At 51.9% G+C, this 18,018-nt stretch overlaps 1 protein-coding gene across 1 annotated transcript in view; it reads left to right on the plus strand.

Annotated features, from left to right (window-relative positions):
- Positions 1-17,092, plus strand: part of PLLP (plasmolipin) — a 19,966-nt gene extending 2,874 nt beyond the window's left edge. The window contains exons 2-4 of the mRNA XM_011360104.2: positions 12,384-12,557; positions 14,549-14,671; positions 15,779-17,092. Of these exons, the coding sequence (XP_011358406.1) occupies positions 12,384-12,557; positions 14,549-14,671; positions 15,779-15,895 (414 nt within the window). The 3' untranslated portion in view covers positions 15,896-17,092. The remainder of the gene's footprint in view (positions 1-12,383; positions 12,558-14,548; positions 14,672-15,778) is intronic.
- Positions 17,093-18,018: the final 926 nt, after the last annotated feature.

Raw genomic sequence — 18,018 nt, forward strand, 5'->3', positions numbered from 1 at the left:
CCAGAGCCTGCTCTCCAGGAGCTCTTGATCTGTGAGAGAGGTGCCCAGAGGGTGTGCTTTTCATGGGGGGATCAAGGAAGGCTGCATGGAGGAGGCGGTAAATGGGAAGATGAAAGATAATTTTCCGTCAGACCCCTCTGTTTCCCAGAATTTGGTGACGTGGTCCAGACGTAAGAAGAGGGGCCAGGGATTGGGGCACAGGGCAGCTAGAAAGGCCCCAGCTCCTTGAGATGGGCTTTATGTCCAACATTATGCGTGTCCTGAAAAATCAACCTCAGTGTTTACAGATTTGTCATTCTGCCCTTTTCACCTACTTCCTTAAGGAATAGTAGATGGAATGTATTATATTAAGCCACATAAGACAGAAGAATTAATTTATTTTTGAAAGTTGGTGTGTTGGGGGGGGCATTGACTTAAAGAACTAAAAAGATTGTTATAGCATGAAATTGTAGCAATTTTGAGGCAGCTGATTCTTTGTTGAGCTTCCTAGCAGCCTAGGCAAAAAGGAAAACATGAATTTATGTAAATAGTATCTTTAAAAAAGGAAGCAGGCAAGTTTGATCCAGAGGCAACTCTTTTGGTTGTAATAACCCAGAGACTTTAATGCTGCAGACCGTTGTGTAGCTAGTGGAGTAGAGGAATGTTCTGGAAGCTGTGGTTAACTTGTGCCTATGGCTGGTCCGAAAGCCTTTATAGAATTAGTATGGAATGAATGCTGTTAAGTGCCCGTGTTTCTTATTTTTTAAATCTTCCCCAAGTCTTGAGGAGAAGGATGATCTTACCTGGGTTTCCTGGTGAGGCAGCAGGCTCAGAGAGGGAGAGAAACTTGCCCAAGGTCGTAGGGTAGAGTGGCAGAGCTGGGATTTGCACTCAGATGTGAGAATTAAGAGCCCGGCTCTAGCTTCCTGTTGTTATTATTATTATTATTTGCTGTCGTTGTCGTTGTTGTTGCTTTTTGTTTTGTTTTGTTTTGGGTGGGAGGTGGGAGTTCCTAGGTACTTTGGAGGGGAAGAGAGGGACTTCAGGAAGGGAAGACTTATCAGGAGTCAGGCCGCTAGGGAAGGCTTCCTGACAGAAGTGGGCTCTGAAATGTCTCGAAGCGGGCAGAACTAAGGAGGATCAGAAACAGACCATAGCTTGTGCAGGGGCATTCCTGAGGCCCAGGATGTAGGAGCTAGCCATCTGAATGTCCTTGATAACAGGGCCATTGCCTTTGGCACCTTCTTTTCTTCTTGTCCTGCCTCCTGGGTTGGTTTGCAGGTAAGTAAACAGATCAGAAGTCTCACCTGCCATTAGAACACAATGATCCAGCCCGTGGTGCTAAGAGTTTTGGTGGGAGCACAGGCCTGGAAGCAGAGAGCCTTGGGTTCAAATCCTGGCTCTGCCCCTTCCTGGTTGTGTGATCTTGAATAGATTCCCTAATTTCCCTGAGCCTCAGTTTCCTTGTCTGTAAAATGGTGATGGTGGGATTATGAAGACCATGGAAGAGAAAGCCTGCAAAAGGCTTAGCACAGAGTATGTTGGAATGCAGGGCACTTAGAATTCACAGGTGTCATAGAGTCCTAGGGCGTTTATGCTTGTTCCTAGAGTTCCTGTGGTGCATGCTGAACTTGAACTTGCAAGCTTCCAGGGACAGGAAGTTCAGTCCCTCCCAAGGCGGCCTACTCCATCCTAGTGCACTCGGGAGTGTTAGAAAGCTCTTCCTCAAGGTGCTCCTAGCTCTGCCTTCAGCCCCAGCAGGCAAGCCAGATATGGGGCAGGGCCTTGAAGGTCAGCTCTGACCTCCAGAAAGAAGCTGCTTAGGTGAGGTTGTTGGGGTCTAAGAAGTACGAGCAGAGCTTGGTCCTGTTGGGATTGAATTGTTGGGGTCTCCTAGTGCTTTCCTTAGCTCTGAGATCTGTGGGTTCAGTCTCTACGTGCAGCATTCCAAGCCCTGCATGCTCACGGGCTTCCTCCAACACGGAGCAAACCAGTGCTTTGTACTGTTAGCTCCGCCCACACTCCCCACTGTGACAGAGAGGGTGTTGAGTATTTGGAATTAAATTGTAATTGTGTAATAAATATATGAACACATTCTCCTTAAAAAAAAGAAAAACCTGTTACAGATAAGGCTAAACTTATTCTTGGATCACCAACCCCTCTCCCCAAGGGGACCACTGTTTCGGGGTGTTTCCAGTTCTTTGTCCTATGCATTTTTAAAAACATAGATGATTTTATTCTGTATCCTTTGTTCTGGGGGTTGCTTTTCTCCCCCCCAGGGCCCCTGCAGTCTCTTCATGTCATTCAGAGCCGTCTCCCTCCTTTTAAAGTCTTTCAGGGTAGTCCACGGTGTCACAGTGGCCCCAGCTCTCTAGTTATTTCTCTACCGATGGACCCATTTTTAAAAATTGTTTTATTGTTTGAAAAAAATTATACAGACATATAGCAAAACAGTCAAATAGTACAAAGGGTTATCAATGAAAAGAGACTCTTTCTTATCCCTGACCAGTCCTGTGAGGCGGCCATCATAATGTGTGCAGGGCTCCAGGGCCAGTCGATGCATAATTCTACACAGAACACCTATCCTCACTTAAAAAAAAAAAAAAAAATGGGAGCACTGCATGCTCGTGCCCTGCATGCTCGTGCCCTGCCATGCCTTTTTCCCCCTTGGCAAAACACCTAAGATGTTCTGTATCAGTGCACATTGTGCTGCTTGTATCTTTTCTTAATCCTTTATTTACTTAATTTCTTTAATAGGTAATATATTTACAATGCTCTGGAATAAATAGAGTGAGAAAGAACACAGTGAAAAATCTGTCCCTTTTGGTTCGAGTTGTCCCACGCTTCCTAGTTTCCCAGATACCGTTTTGAGTTTCTTAAAGGAGATTCGTGGAAATGTGCAGATAGGTTCCCACCTCTCCCCATTTTACCCTGGGGATATAGTCTGTCCGAGTCCTTCTGTATCTTTTCTTTTTCACTTAAAAATGTGCCTTGGCGGCCCTTGGCTCTTGATGTGTGGAGCGAGACGGCTTCTGTAGCATCCCCCTGTGCAACCGTGGTGTGATTTGTGTGGCCCGCCCGTTCATTGGCAGACACTTGGGGTTTCCACTCTGGCCGCTGCCAGCCACCCAGTGCATCTGTACTATACTGTACAGAAGTGGGACCGCTGGGTTGGGTATGTGAGTTTGTAATTTTGGAAGAGATTGCCAGATGCCCTCTGTAGGGTTCATATCTATCCTCCTAAGTGTATTACCAGGTACAGTGCCTGTCCCCACAGTCCGATGGGTGAAATGGCAGGTGGATGTAGCATTGTTTTGTACTTCTTTTATGAGTGAGGTTTAAAAATGTTTAAGATCTGTTTGTATTTCCTTGTCTGTATTCTTTCCCCGTTCTACTGAGTTGATGGTCTTTGTCTTATCAATTGTAGGAGCTCTAGATAATTTGCAAATATTTTTTTCCTAGTTCGTTTTTTGACTTTGCTCATGGTGGTTTTTTTGTTTTGTTTTGCCATACAGACTTGTTTTTATGTTGCTGAATTTTTTTGTTTTCTTTCTTTTTCCGTTTTTCTTTCTGGCTTCTGGAAATCCATTCAAAGTTAGGACTTTCCCACTCCTAGGTAATAAAGAAATTCTGCTATGTAGAACTTGGAAAGTGTCAGTCATACCCCTGAAAGACACTACTAGAGAGGACAGTCTCATTTTGCTGCTAAAGTATCTTTAGCACCTTCCCATCCCTCACCGCCCTATTTTAAATAGGGAGCTCTGGACCCTAAGAGACAACTGTATCTATCTAGGATGTAGCAACACTGTTATACATTTGTTCTACTTAATTTTATAGTTAGCTTCTATTGTGGTAGATGATGCAGGTTTCCCACTTTTTAGTGATATAAAAATTTCCTTTTAAAATAATTAACTAATTTGTGTGTGATATATACATTCATCAATGAGAACTAGTTAAATATGATACATTTCTACAACAGCCTGTTATGCAGTTAGTAAAAAGATACCCTTAAAGAAAATAATAGGGCAGCCCTATATAGACATTCTCCAGGCTATGTGGTTAAGCGGAAAAAAACAAAGTACAAAACTGTATGTGTAGAACACTATTATTTGTATGGGAGAAATGCACACGGACTATATGCAGATACACCTGTCTGAAGCGTGTGTACATGTGTGTGTAGACAGTCTCTGGAGAGGCACGTAAGCAGCCACTCTTAGTTGTCCCTGGGGAAGAAATTGAGTATCTGGGGACGAGGGAGATGTGCTTTCCTTAGCTCTGAGATCTGTGGGTTCACCATTTTGTTATGTACCATGTCACATATATTATGGATTTAAAAAATAAATAACTTTTCAAAATATCTTCCAAATAAATGAAAATATTGAGTAAAAAATAGTTCATGTAGTTTGTGGGTGCTGCAAAAGCTATGAAGGTAGCACTTGAAGGTCCCTCAGGCCCGGGGAGGGGAAGACACCTTCCCAGGATCACACAGCTGCAAGCAATAGCCGTGAATTCAGTGTTACTGGCTAGGTGACCTTGGGCAGTTTTCTTTACCATCTGTAAGTGGAGTGAGGACATGGCTCACAGCAGGGCTGACAGAGGTAAGGGCTGTAAAGCTGACCCCATGCAATGGGTGGTTGCTGTTTCTGTACGAGTGGCAGAGCCAAGCATTGGTCACTCCTTGTCACTGATGAGTTGTTTGTGGCGGCATTCAGGGAGGTCCAGGCCCTGATGTCCTGCTCAGAGATTGGGAAACCTGCATCATCTACCCCATAGCGAGTTGGAATTTGAGTGTGCGGAGGAGAGCCTGTTTTTCTTGGCAGCCCAGTGAACCTAGCCCTGGATACTAACAGGGTTGGGTTAGTCCAAGAGGGAGAGGCCGGGGTGGCACTCCAGGGTATCATAGAGGGCAAGGAAGGCAAAGGCTGCAGAGCAGGCGAGGCCCAGAGCCTGTTCTGGGACATTCCAGCTTCAGTAGGAGTGTGTGTGTGGGGGGTGTGGGGGGTGGGCAGGGGGAGTGTCAGACAACAGATAATCTGCCACCCTGTGTAAGGTTACCCAGACGGGGTCACCTATCCCTCCTTGTAGTTAATATGGGATGGGGCTTGCTCAGGGTCACCCAAAACATTAGTGCTGGAGTCAGGACTAGAGCCAGTGTCTCAGGAAGAAGTCGGATAATAGAGAAGACCCTCACATTAGGCAGAAGCCAGGCCTCACAGCGCCGTGAGGGTCCAAATGCTCCCAATAGTCACCTCTCTCTGGAGGGTTGATGGCAGGATGGGGACCTGTCTGCATGCTGAGAATATGAGTTTCCGTCATCCTGTCCACCCAGGGTTCTGGGCTGGCCCTGCCTCTCTCTGATCTGGCCTCCAGGACAGCGATGCTCCCACCACACAGTCAGTCATGGCCTCGGGCCGGGTCCAGATCTTCCCAGAGCCTCGGTTTCCTCATCTGTGAAATGGGGCAAGTGCTCTGCATGGAGAGAGCTGGGCTCAGGAAGGAAGGCTGAGGGGGCTGGGGCTGGATGTGACTGGGGGCTTTACAAGAGGGCCAAGGCCTTCCTGGGAGGGCTCTGTATGGCTATAAGGGTCTTGGTGCTGGGAGGCACAGGTAGGCTTTCTGGAGTGGGCCAGGAGACCCCTGAGGGAGTGAGGGAAGAAGGGAAGGAGGGCGGGCAGGTGAGGTCTGAATTTCTGAAAACTCACAGGAGCATTGCCACTTGCTCTGGGAGCCAGGGAGAGCCTTGGGGATGTAACTCAAGGGGCCCCCACCAGCCTTTATATACCTGGGGGTGGTTTGCGGGGGACCTGCTTGGTCTCTGGGAACTCAGGTGGGGAGTGGGGGTGAGCAGGATGCAGTTTGAGCTTTGCATTGGGAATATTTTTCTAAAACCCTTAGGTAGGGAGCCCCCAAAGGAGCAATGGTGCTCCATGACATGCAGGGTGCACGCAGGGGCTGGAGGGGCTGGAGGATGTCGTTCGGGACCTCTAGGGGTGTCTGGGCCATTGGGTAGGTATGTAGGAACCTCTTCTTCCATCTCTGCGATTTAGAAAAATCTCCGAGCCTTGGGACTCAGAAATGACAGGTAATGTGATAAAGGCCTCATTCAGAAAGCCCTGGAGGTGATCTGTTGTCATTCTCCCTGTGACAGCCTGGGCTGGGAGCTGCTGTGCCTGGCCAGAGAGAGCAGCCCTCGGGAGAGTTTGTTCAGTGACTGAGGGACTGGATTTGGTAGCTCACATGCCCACTTTTCAGATAAGGAAAGGGAGGCTTGGGAGAGTGGACGATGCCGGGGCAGGCTGGGCAGTGGCTCGGGCAGGGTTCTCACCTACTCTCGCCCCTCCCGCAGAGCTGGCGAGTGATGACCCCAGGCTTCTGGAAAGCCCAGAGTGTGTAGCACGGGAATTCCAAGAAGCTTTCCCCACAAGCCCGACCCTCTGCACAGGGAGCGGGTGGCATGCGACGCCGTGACCAGCCCAGGCGCCTGGAGCCTCTGTCCCCTGTGCCTTTGTCTCCTGTGACACAATAGGTGGCTTTTTGTCCTCATAAAGTCCCTTTCACTGTCGGGAGAAGGGCCAGGGCGGGGTTGGAGGCTGGGCTCGCTCAGCCAAGTTCTGAGTGTCCCCAACAGCCTAGCCGTGCCCCTGTGGGAGGAAAGCCTGGGAAGGGTTCACGTCATCGGCCTGGGCCTCAGTTTCTCGGATGGTGCACGGGGGAGAAGGGAGCCCCTGGGTGTGATGGGTGGGCCCTGCCCTCGTATTTTTTCTAAAACATTTGGTTTGGTTTTCAACTTTTAAAGAGCTAAAGATCTCATGTAGAAATTCAAATTTCTAGTGTCTCTTTTTGAAAAGTTAGAAGTTCTGGCTGCCTCGGCCTGTGTCCACCCCCTCACCCCCACCCCCCGCCACCAGACACCAACAGGACACTCCCAGCTCCACAGATGCCACCTGGCCCACCTTAGTCATTTCTGTGACCTGCCTGCCTGGTGGGTGCTGAGTTTGAAAGCTCAGTAGCAGCCTCCAGGCTCCGAGGTGCTGTCCCTCTGGGGTTTGTCCCTCCCCAACACCCTGTCGTCTAACAGCCGTCATGGCCACTCACGATGCAATGGCTTTTAACTTTTCCTTCACATCATTTTATCTGCACGACACACCTGGGAGGTGACCAGGATAGGCGAACTCTCCCCAGCAAGTCAGATGAAGGAACAGCAGAAAGGTTCGTCGACTCCCCCAACACCACACGGTGCATCTACAAGGTTCCGACCCAGCCCGGGACATGGGGAGGATTGAAAGGAGGCTTGGGGTGACCGTCCTTGGCTGTGAGAGGAGTTAGCTTAGAGCTCGCGGGGTTGGTGGTCTTTCCCTGGCTTCAGGCCCCTGGACGAGGCCTGTACTGAGTGTCCAGCTTCCTTGGAGAACACTGGACGCAGCCTCCCTGCTCCCACTATACAGAGAGGAAGACCGAGGCCTACAGGGGTAACGGGTTTCTGCTCGGACCGGAGACAGCAGAAGTGCAGCTCCAGGAGGTGTCCTAGGGCTGGGCGGGTGGACTTCTGAGGACTTCTCCTTCCGATAAGCCCACATCTGCCTTATCTGAAAGATGGGTGAGGCCCGCACTGACATAAGGCCCTTATCTGCTGGGCCCTGGCTCCGGGCCTGGTGCTTAAGTTTAGATACATTCATTATCTCACCATGACCTCACACCCCTAGGAACTGCAGGCACTATTCAGACCTGAGGAAAGCAGACACAGAGAATGGACTGGAAAACCTACATTCTAACTTCTCGGAGTGATAATGACGGTAGAACATGTTTTGAGTGTTAAGCCTCTGTTAGGTGCTGGTCTAAGTACCTTATAAATATGTCTTCATTAATATCTCAGAACTACCCCATGAGGTAGGCACACTTCAAAGTTGAGGGCACCGAGGCACAGAGAGGTTCGGCAACTTGCCCAAAGCCATGCAGCTAGTAAGTGGGCAGGACCAGAGCTTGAACCCAGAGAGTAAGTGAGTAGTAAGCCAAGCTTCCATCCGAACTGGTGCCGGCATCACAGTTAAATCAGATCGTGACATCCACCTGCAGATGCAAAGAGTAGCTAAGAAAGATATACATTCGTTTCCTAAAGCAGCCACAACAAAGTACCACAAACTGGGTGGCTTGAAACAGCAGAAACTCATCCTCGCACAGTTCTGGAGGCTAGAAGTCCAAAGTCAAGTTGTTAGCGAGGTCGATTCCTTCTGGAGACTCTGAAAGAGCGTGTGTTCCATGCCCCTCTCCAAGCTTCTGGCATTTGCCAGCAATCCTTGGCATACTGTGGTTTGAAGACACATCACTCCAATCTCTGCCTCCATCGTCACATGACATTAGCCCTGTGTCTGTCCAATTTCCCACTTATAAAGACACCAGTCGCTAGATCAAGGGCTTCCCTAATCGAGGATGCCTCTTGGTCTGGCATTTGTGACAATTCTCTCTCCTCTCTGTTCCTGCAGGTGATTTTCAACAAAAATATCTGTTATCCAATTGTTTACAAATTCTTTTGGAGGTGCCAAGGTCCTGGGGCACATAGGAACGTGTCCTTTTTCACAGTCCTTGTTTAAAAGAGAAAATCCCTATCCCCAAATTTTGAAGTTTTCAGGGGAAAAAAAAAAAAGGCCTGTACCTTTGAGGTTCCCAGACAGTTCTCTTTGTTTATCTGTAGTGCTTGGCTAATGAGGCATTTCAGGGGCTTCGGAAAGTTTAGAACAGGTGAGGGGTTGAGGTTTGGTTCTGTGTGCGTATGTGTGTGTGTGTGCGCGTGCGTGTGTGCGTGTGTGTGTGTGTGTGTGTGTGTGTCTAAGAGTAAGACACGCAGATGTATGCGTAGACACCTACAGAGAGAGGGTCCCAGATATAAAGGCACAGATTTGCTCCTCCCCACACAACTCCCTCCCTTCTCTCCCACCCTCTGCCTTTGCTCATATGTCCCCTTCCCAGTGAGATCTTTCTTGACCTCGTATCTAAAATTGCGAGTGACCCCACTTCCCGCGCTCCTTATCCCTTTTCGGCTGGATTTTCCCCCTCATGGCACGTACCCTGAGATCCACTGGAATTTCACTTGCATCCTGGGTTCCGAGCTGGCTCGCCCTGGCAGGGTGGCAGCTCCACGAGAGCAGGGCTTCTTGTCTGTTTCAGTCACACCGCAGTAGGTGCTCAACAGGTATTTGTCAAATGCATAAGACAAGTCCTCTGGTCCCTTCTCCCCACGAGAGTACATGGGTCCACAGCCAGGAGGCCAGCAGCTCCCGCAGCTTTTGGAGATGAAGCCTGGGCCCAGCCTCCCCTGCAGCACCTCCCAGGCCAGGAGAGGGGTCAGCGAACGTGGGAGTGCCCTGTCCTGAGCGCGGTCTCCGTGGGGAGGAGGTCTCCGTGCCCCTGTGGGGGTCCTCCCTTCAGATTCTTGGGGCTGGGAGAGAGGAGACAGGGAAAAAAACAGTCGGTCTGGTTCAGACGGTGGAATGGACCTTCTTTGTTCTAGGGCAGAAACCGAGGCGGCCCCCTGGGCACAAGGCCAGGGCAGCAGAACACCAGAGATTCCCACTGCTCATCCAGCAGCTTCAGCTCCCAGAGGCTGCGCTTGCCCATCTGGAAACGGGCCGGGCTGGAGGGCAGGGCAGGGACGGGAGAGCCTGGGTGCCCGTGGGGCCTGGCCCTCGGAGCCAGCTGGTTGTCCTCATTTTGCACGCATCACTGAGTAACTCTCAGTGGCCTAGGTTCCAGAGAAGGACCGATCTGGGTTCAAATCCTGCTCTTCCCAGGTGACCATGAATGACCGCGGGCACATTTCCCTCTGAACTTCTGTCTGGAAAATGGAGATGATAAATAGTACCAACTGATGAGAGGGGGATGGGGGAATGGGCGAAATCAGAGGGGAGGTGCTTCCTTTAGGCCCGGCACACAGTTGGAGGGCATTAAGTGGTTACTGGGACTGAGTCTATGAGTGATCGCACTGATAACTGATACGTGCACATTAGCGTAAACCTGAATTGGTCTTTTCTTGATTTTTAGTCCACTGCATTTTCTAATTTACTTTCAGAGAGTTGGAACCAGGCAACACAGTGCATAGAGGCCTGCAAGGACCGCGTTAAGGAAAAAGAGAATCGTTTGTCATGCCCAGTTCTCACCTGGGTGGGTCCCAGGACATGCTGCTAAGAACAGTTACTTCCCCCAGCTCCGGAGGCTCTTGGCCCCCCGATGTGTCTGTTTCATGCAGAGTGTCCTAAGGATGGGTGGTAAAGGGTGTGTGGGGTGGCCTGTGCTGAGACACCCTGGCTCTGGGTCCTCATTGGTAAGGGCTCTGTCCCCAGCTTGTGCGACTGCTGGCAAGGCTCTGCTCCCTGGCCCACCTTGCCTGTCTGCAGAGTGGGTGCCATGGGCCACCGCCAGACTGTTTGTGGTGGTTAGAGGAGCAGATTCACTGATTTACACCTGCTTCCTCTTTTAGTCGCTAGCACCTATGCAGGGCAGGGTTTCGACCCCCGTTTCATGGATAAGGACATTTAGACCTGTTAGCTCCTGAGCACATATTTACTGAGCAGGTACTGCGTGCTGTTGGGCACTGGGGATACAGCAGTGAACAAAACAGGGTTCCTCGGGGGTCCTGTATTTTAGTGGGCGGCCCTCGCCAGAGTCGGCCAGGTGAGCCGCACAGAGAGGGGAAGGTGCTTGCCCAGCGTCACACAGCACAGATAGGATTGAAACCCAGCTCGTGACTCCCAGGCCCAGGGCTCCGCCCCACCCCTTCCCCATGGTGCAGCGGAAGGAGAAGCTACACCTTCCCCAGCCTCTTGTGAGGGAGGGGCAGGAAGAGGAGGGTCGGCAGAGGGGCTGTTGGATTCTGGGCCGCTCAGCTGAGGTCATTCTTGTCCAGACCCCACAGATAGGGGGATCGATACAGAAACTTCTCTTTGGTCTTGGTGGGGTGCTTTACATGGGGTGTCTGGCAGGCACCCAGCTCTGGCGATCTCTGGGTCATGAGCCCTTAAGTTAGTCTGGTCCCGGAGCTTGCGGTAGCACGTCAGCTGGGATGAGCTGCCAGCGGAACTTTTTGTCCCCCAAAACCAGCAGCCAGAGATTTTTGCTCTTGAATCACTCTTCTGCGATCTGACTGAGGGTTGGCACATCTTGGGCTGGTGATGGGCTTGCTGTGAGCCTTGGTGCCACACGCCTGGATGCCGTACAGGGGAAAGGAGAGCCTCTTTCTGTCTTCATCAGCAATGGAGCCTTTCTCCGAAGCCCCATGGTAGACCTACCCCGCCTCCCCTCAGTGACCAACTCGAGTCATGCCTGGCTGACCAGGGACTGCAGAGAATGCCCCTGGGGAGGAGGAGGACGGCCTGGCTTGGGGGATCCCGGCCAGCAAGGAAGGGGGTGGGAGAGGTGTGAGGGAGGCCAGGATGTGAGGTGCAGCTGTGGGCCTCCCGAGCTCCCTGCCTCAGCAGACCCTTTGCCAGGCCCACCCTGCCATGGTCCCCCAGGCGTCCCCACGAGGGCTGTGTAGAATCCTGTGGCCCAGAGGGCTGGGGCAGGTGCAGTGTACCCAGCTGGGGATAATAAAAGCAAATGCTTCTGTCATACGTACGTGAACTCCTGGGTCCTTAAGGCAGCCCAATGAGATCATTATGCTCATTTGACAGATGAGATGACCACAGCACAGAGAGGTTGTAGATTTGCACAAGGTCACTCAGTAAGGGGAGGGAGGTTTTAAAGCAGGCAGCCATTGCCAGAGTCCATGCCGTTAGTAGCTACACACACTGTCTGCCAGGGCCCACCCTACTACCTGGGAACAGGTGACAGCTTGGCTTTTCTGAGGCTCGATTTCACCTGTAAGGCGGGGCAATTAGAATCAGAGAAGGTGGGGTGGAGAGGGCTTGGTGGGGCACCAGGTGGAGGTCACCCAGAGGACACAGGCTGCTCATTTTCCCACCTCTGGGAGTCTGTGCCTGTCTGTTCCTCAGGAATATGCTGGTGACTTCTTTCAGCAGCTTTTACTAAGCCCTTGGCAGGACCCGGTTCCTGTACTGGATGCTGGGACCCAGCTGTGAGTGAGACAGTCGTTCTGCCCTCGGGGAGCTCAGTCTGGGGAAGGAAACAATTCCAGTCCTGGGGGGCCGCAGGAGCACAGAAGAGGGTTCTGGAACCCGGACTGGAGGAGAGCGGATGGTGTCCTGGAGCATGAAACATTTCAGCTGAGACCTGAAAGAAGCTACCAGGCAAGGCCTTGCTTTGGTATACAGTGGTATGCAGCAGGAGCTACATAAATATTTCTTGACTAAATGAGAAATGTATGTGTCTTGCAGAGGGAGCGTTACGGCAAAGGCCTCTGGTCTGTGGCCCTCAACTTGACTGATGCTGGGGGCTCTGTCTCACCCCTCCAGGTACTGGGGCTGCTGGTATGGGCCCTGATTGCCGACACCCCATACCACCTGTACCCAGCCTACGGCTGGGTAATGTTCGTCGCCGTCTTCCTCTGGCTGGTGACAATCGTCGTCTTTGTCATCTACCTGTTTCAGCTGCACATGAAGTTGTACATGGTGCCCTGGCCGCTGGTGGTAAGTCTGGGTGGGGACATTGGAGGTGGTTCCAGGCCAAGCCCTCTGCCTCTGGGAGTAGCTGTGACAGTGTGACCTTCCCTAAGTGGGACGTGGCGGGGTGGGATTGGCTGCAGTCCTCACTGGCCCTCAGCAGGCCTGCAGAGCTGGGTGAGGGAGGGGCTGATGGCTTGGGTGTCCAACGTTTCTCAGCACTGGGAGCCTGAGCCAGGGAGGACACAGGCTTGCCTTTCTCCGGGGAAGTGAGCAGAAGTGTGCTGTTGGATGGAGAGACTGGAGGCCATTCGGAGTCGTGAAAATATTTTGCCTTTTTGGGGGGATGTCGGAGTTCGGACCTGTGTCGCAGAGGGTCTCTGATCCAGCTGGGCCCAGACAGGCAGCCCTGGGCCTGGAGGCCGGGTCCAGTGTGTGCAGGACGGGCTCCGGCGCCACAGGGCTGGCCACACGCTGCCTCCAGAGTGAGGCCCCTGCAGCCCCGGAGAGGGTGGCGTCCCAGGTTTACCCAGGTCAGTCTCCTCAGGACACAGGGCCGACAGCGTCCGTAGGAAGTACCCGGGCCGGACACAGAGAAAGTGCTGGGTTTTTTTCTCTGACCCGGAAAACCCCTGCAGCTGGGGTCTGAGGCTTTCAGTGAGCAGAGAGGAGAGAGAGGCACATGATTGTAAGACAAGCAAGGCTGGGACTAGGCAGCATTGTTTGGAATTCAATGACTTTTTACACTGAGGAAACGTGAGTCATCCTTAAGACAGAAGTGGTTTGTTAGATCTTGACATCACTCGCAGGAGCCAGGCGATGTTAGTGGCGGGCACTGGGCTTGGAGGGACGATCCCGGGGTGAGGAGGGGGTGGCCTGGCTCCCTGGCTGGGGTCCAGCCCCTGCCCCACATCTCGAGAGATGGAGGGGCCTTGGTGCCCCTCAGCACAGATTTGGGGCTCTAGCCCTGCCGTGGGTGGCAGGCGACTCCTTTCCCAGGCCGCGATGGCAGGGTGGTGTCTTACACTCCTGGACCTTTCAGCACAGAGAGGGCAGGGAGGGCTCGCCTGCATCTAGAGATGGCTGGATTGGGATTGCCAAACTGGGGTTTTTCTGGGATGGGGGCGGCTACACGCTCCCTTGCAGGGCAGGCGAGATACGTGACGTGGGAAGAGGGGGTTCAGGAGAGCCCAGCCTCCAGCTGCCTGTAGGAAGCCGCCTCCGCTCAGTCCGCCGTCGTTGGTGGGGAAGCAGGCCCCCTGGTGCCAAATCTGATATTTTAAGATGTAAAGTTTTTTATGAAATCTTCAGGTTTTCATATGAAACCTCATTTTAGAATGGTGGTAATTTAAAAAACAATCTATGGACTGAACCAAATATGTCTGAGGGCCACCAGTCTGCAGTTAACTGGCTTCAGGGGCCAGGCGGTAGGGAAGTGGCACCTGGGCCCAGTTTCGGCTGAGGGCCTTCCTCCGGGTCCAGCTCGGGCTCCTTCTGGGTCCTCACCCTGACATTTGATGTGGGACCTTGAGACTAGGATGTGGCCTTTTGGCAGACAGATTCCTCCCTCTGGGGCCAGAGAGGGATAGGAGACCCCCTCCTAGGGCTGGCCTCAGAGCCAGGTGTGGCAACGGCCAGGCCAGGGGTTGGAGGTGTGTGTTGGGGGGAAGCTGGGCTTGGCCCCGAGCCAGCAGGAGGAGCCCGGGGCTCTTCAGCTGCTGCACTCAGAGAAGGTCTGCGCTGGACCTCCCGCCACCGGGAACGGGTTTTGCCTGCGGGGACTGTCGCTGCCCCTGACCAAGCCTTCCCACCATTTCCCCTCCCCTCAGCCTTGGGTGTGTTTACGCTCCCTGCTCAGAAGGCCTCAGACTGCTGCCTCCCAAGGCCCTTTTAGTGGGAAAGTCCAGTCCTCAAGCCCCAGCCCATTCTGGCTCCTAAGGGGTGTGCTGGTGGGAACCAGGGGGTTCCGGTTACTGGAAGTCTCATGTCTTAAGCCTGTTCCGCCCTCCCCCCGCCAGTTGATGATATTCAACGTGGGTGCCACCATTCTCTACATCACAGCCTTCATCACCTGCTCTGCCGCGGTTGAGCCGACGTCTCTGAAGGGCACCAGGCCGTACAACCAGCGTGCAGCTGCCTCCGTGAGTATGGTTCCCGGGGCGCCCTTGACAGTCACAAGGGACTGGCCAAAGCAAGGTCTGTGCCCCTGGACCCCCACTGCTCCAGGCAGCTGCCACCTCCTGAGTTCTCATCCTAATCTCAGCAGGTCTCAGAGGAGCCAGGCTTTCAGTCTTCCATGTTAACAGTAAAACCTTGAGGAAGTGGAATGCTTGCGAGACTCCTTGTAGTGGTGAATGGGTTTGGGGTTAACCGTTGAACTTTGCTGTAAATCAGATGTGGCACACTGATTTGGGGTCATGTACGTCCTTGGAAAATCTGTTTAAAAATTATTGCCCCACCCCCCACCTTCAAAGGGACACATGCAAAGACCTTTTGGTTTAGACCATTTTGGGGCATTCACAGGCTCTCCCATATAGTCTAAACAGGCTGCACGTCAAATAGCCAGTGAACAGTGAACCAGGGCCCCCCCCCCGCACCCCCAACACACACATGCCTGCCACATCTCATTCCACGAGGCCCTGTAGACATTTCCTCACAGGATGCTGAGTCCCCAATGAGGACAGGGGGTACCAGTCCCATCTGACAGGGAGGGAAACTGAGGCTCTGAGATGAAGCAACACCCTAGACGATTTCCGGGGCCAGGCAGGACCTAGACCAGGACTGGGTTCCTGCGCTCTTCCTGGTGAGGATGGTTTTGAAATAAGTGAACTCAGTTGACGGGATTGAGACATGGGGCTTCTGAATGCAGCCACAGGTACTAGTGTAGGGCATTTGTGAACTGATTCCAGAAAATTCCTAGGGTCACTTTTGAATGTTCTTTTTAAAATGAAATCCCTGGAATGGGTCTAAAGCGGGTCCTACCTGTCGCTCGTTAGCACATTGTCCAGTTGCCCTCATCACAGTCTGACATCCTTGCCTGTGTGGTTCACGGTTTCTCCCACTTGAATACAATGTCAGCCCCTGACCAATTAGATGTCAAATGAGTGTATGGTTAAGTAGCAGTTGGTGTGGCTGCCAGAGCGACTGGTCCCGGTTAATTGAGGGGCCCCAGGTTTCAGTGTCAGCCTGTCCCATCCCTCCCTTGGGCCATGCTGCGGACGACTCAGTTTTGCTATCTTCTCTTTCAGTTTTTTTCGTGTTTAGTGATGATTGCCTATGGAGTGAGTGCTTTCTTCAGCTTCCAGGCCTGGCGAGGAGTGGGCAGCAATGCAGCCACCAGTCAGATGGCTGGCGGCTACTCCTAAACGCCCGTGCCACGGCCCGCCTTGGGGCTGAAGGCTGCAGCTGGGTCACGGTGCAGGGTGGCCCCGCAAGCCCGAGGCCTGAGCCCGTGGAGTCAGCTCGGAAGGGACGACACTTGCTCTTCTGACCATCAGACGCAGGCCCAGTCAGCACTCCTGAGGAATCCGGACCTTCCTCTGACTGGCCCAAGTCGGCACGCGCATGGGCTGGAGACAGGCCAGCGGCCGAGACTCCTTCCCACCCACGTTGTTCAGCAGCAGGTGATGGGGGAGGGAGGGGCCCCCTGCCTCTGCTCTGTCTTTAGAGGACTTCAATGACCAAGGCTGGGCCCAGCCTTCTCACCAGCACTAAATACACTAACAAGGACAGGGCTCCAGACCTGCAGCCCCTGCCCCACCACAGAATAAGCCTAACAAGTAGCATGATTTTTTCTTTATTGTGGTCTTGGTTCCGGAGTGCTGAGTGGGCTTATGAAAGCATTCTGATCCCTTAAAACACTATTCCGACCTGACCCTCCCCCAAGCCAACATGTCGCTTGTAGGGAGACACTTCCTTTCCTGCATATCAAACACACCGGTTATCCAAAGCAAACTGGTTTTCAGTGACTTCTCAGTGATGAAATCCCATCGGGGCTTCCCTCGCTTTCCCAAGCTCGTGTTTGTAACCGTCCCCTGGGAAAAGCTAACGCCAGTACCAACTGCTTTCTGACACTGTTGATTAGGCACATGGGACATGGAGGAGGGAGAATCAAGACCTTGCCTGGTGAGTTGTCCTGTGCTTGGTGGTGACTCTTGTTGTTTTTTTACAAAAATAAAGATGGAAGAACTTATTTGAAAAGGTGTTGGAGAATCGTGGTTGTGGATGGTTATAAACTCCAGGAAGCTGCAGGGTACAACAGGACAAAGGTTCCAAATGCCCACGGTAGTGCAATTCCTGTTCTGGAGTCACTCAGCACCACCAGCCACTTCTGTGATCCGAGGTAGGCCCACGAACTTCCTGCCTGCTTCGCCTGGCACAGGCCCAGTTTATGTTGTTTTTGTCCTGGCATAAATCTAATAGCATCTCCTTTTATTCTCAAAAGGGTCCCAGTTTAACAATAAAGCATTTAGCATCCTAGCTTTAGGCAGGTGAAGTCATCTTGTTGAACTTAAGATTGCTATGTCACCTGCCTTTAAATAAAGTTGGAAGTTCGAAGATCATATAATCATAGTGAGTGGCCATGCTTGATACAGATGGTAGGGGTGAGGGTCCTTTTAAAACTTATTTTTCTACCACTAGAGAAACATGCTCTGAATAATAAGCCAAAGGCATTTCTGGGTACTCCTTGGTCCTTTTTTGAAAACTGGGAACAATTAAAATGTAACTCGATTCAAACTGTTGTGGATGAGCTACCCCATTACCAAGGGATGGGGATTAAGTCGGATACCCATGCCCAGTTAGCCTGGGACAGGCCCAGCCTATGCCTGTTATCCTGGCATAAATGTTAACAGAATTCCTTTTTATTCTCAAGTATCTCAGTTTGAATAGTAAATTAGTCATTCCAGGATTAAGCCATCGGAGTGTTTAGTTTTAAGGATCAACCCATTTTCTTTTGAAGTTTAGAAAAAAAACCAAAGGGGCAGGTAAGTCCTAGAGGTTTCCGACACCCTGATACAGAGCCTGCTTCAGCAGAGCCGTTAACAAGCTTAGTCAAACAACCATCTTAGGTTCTGGCCAGTGCCTCTCCCACCCAACCCTCAGGCCCTGCAGCCTGGGTGAATATCACGTTCCACGGGTGAGGAGGGCTGGGCAAGCCGGGCCTGAGCCCCAGGTAGCACGTGATGACATAAGTTCCAGTGTGGATGGAGGGACAGATTTCTAGTTTGTTTTAAAAGAAATTGGAAGGCTTAATCTAATAATATTAAACCACAACAAGCTTGCCTGTTTCCTCCTGAGTGGAAAAAGGATGAAAAGAATTGTTTGCCTTCTCATTCTTTTTTCATAATTTCATTTCTGGACTTGTCCACCTGACCTTTCTCAACCTGGTGGACTGAGCAATGAGTCTTCATCAAGTGCTTCTGATATGCCCGGCCTGAACTGGGCAGTCCCACTGATAAAAAGAATAAGGGGAGAAAGCACGCCCAGG

The sequence above is a fragment of the Pteropus vampyrus genome, unplaced genomic scaffold (assembly GCF_000151845.1).
Source record: "Pteropus vampyrus isolate Shadow unplaced genomic scaffold, Pvam_2.0 Scaffold51, whole genome shotgun sequence".
In the NCBI taxonomy this organism is placed as follows: Eukaryota; Metazoa; Chordata; class Mammalia; order Chiroptera; family Pteropodidae; genus Pteropus; species Pteropus vampyrus.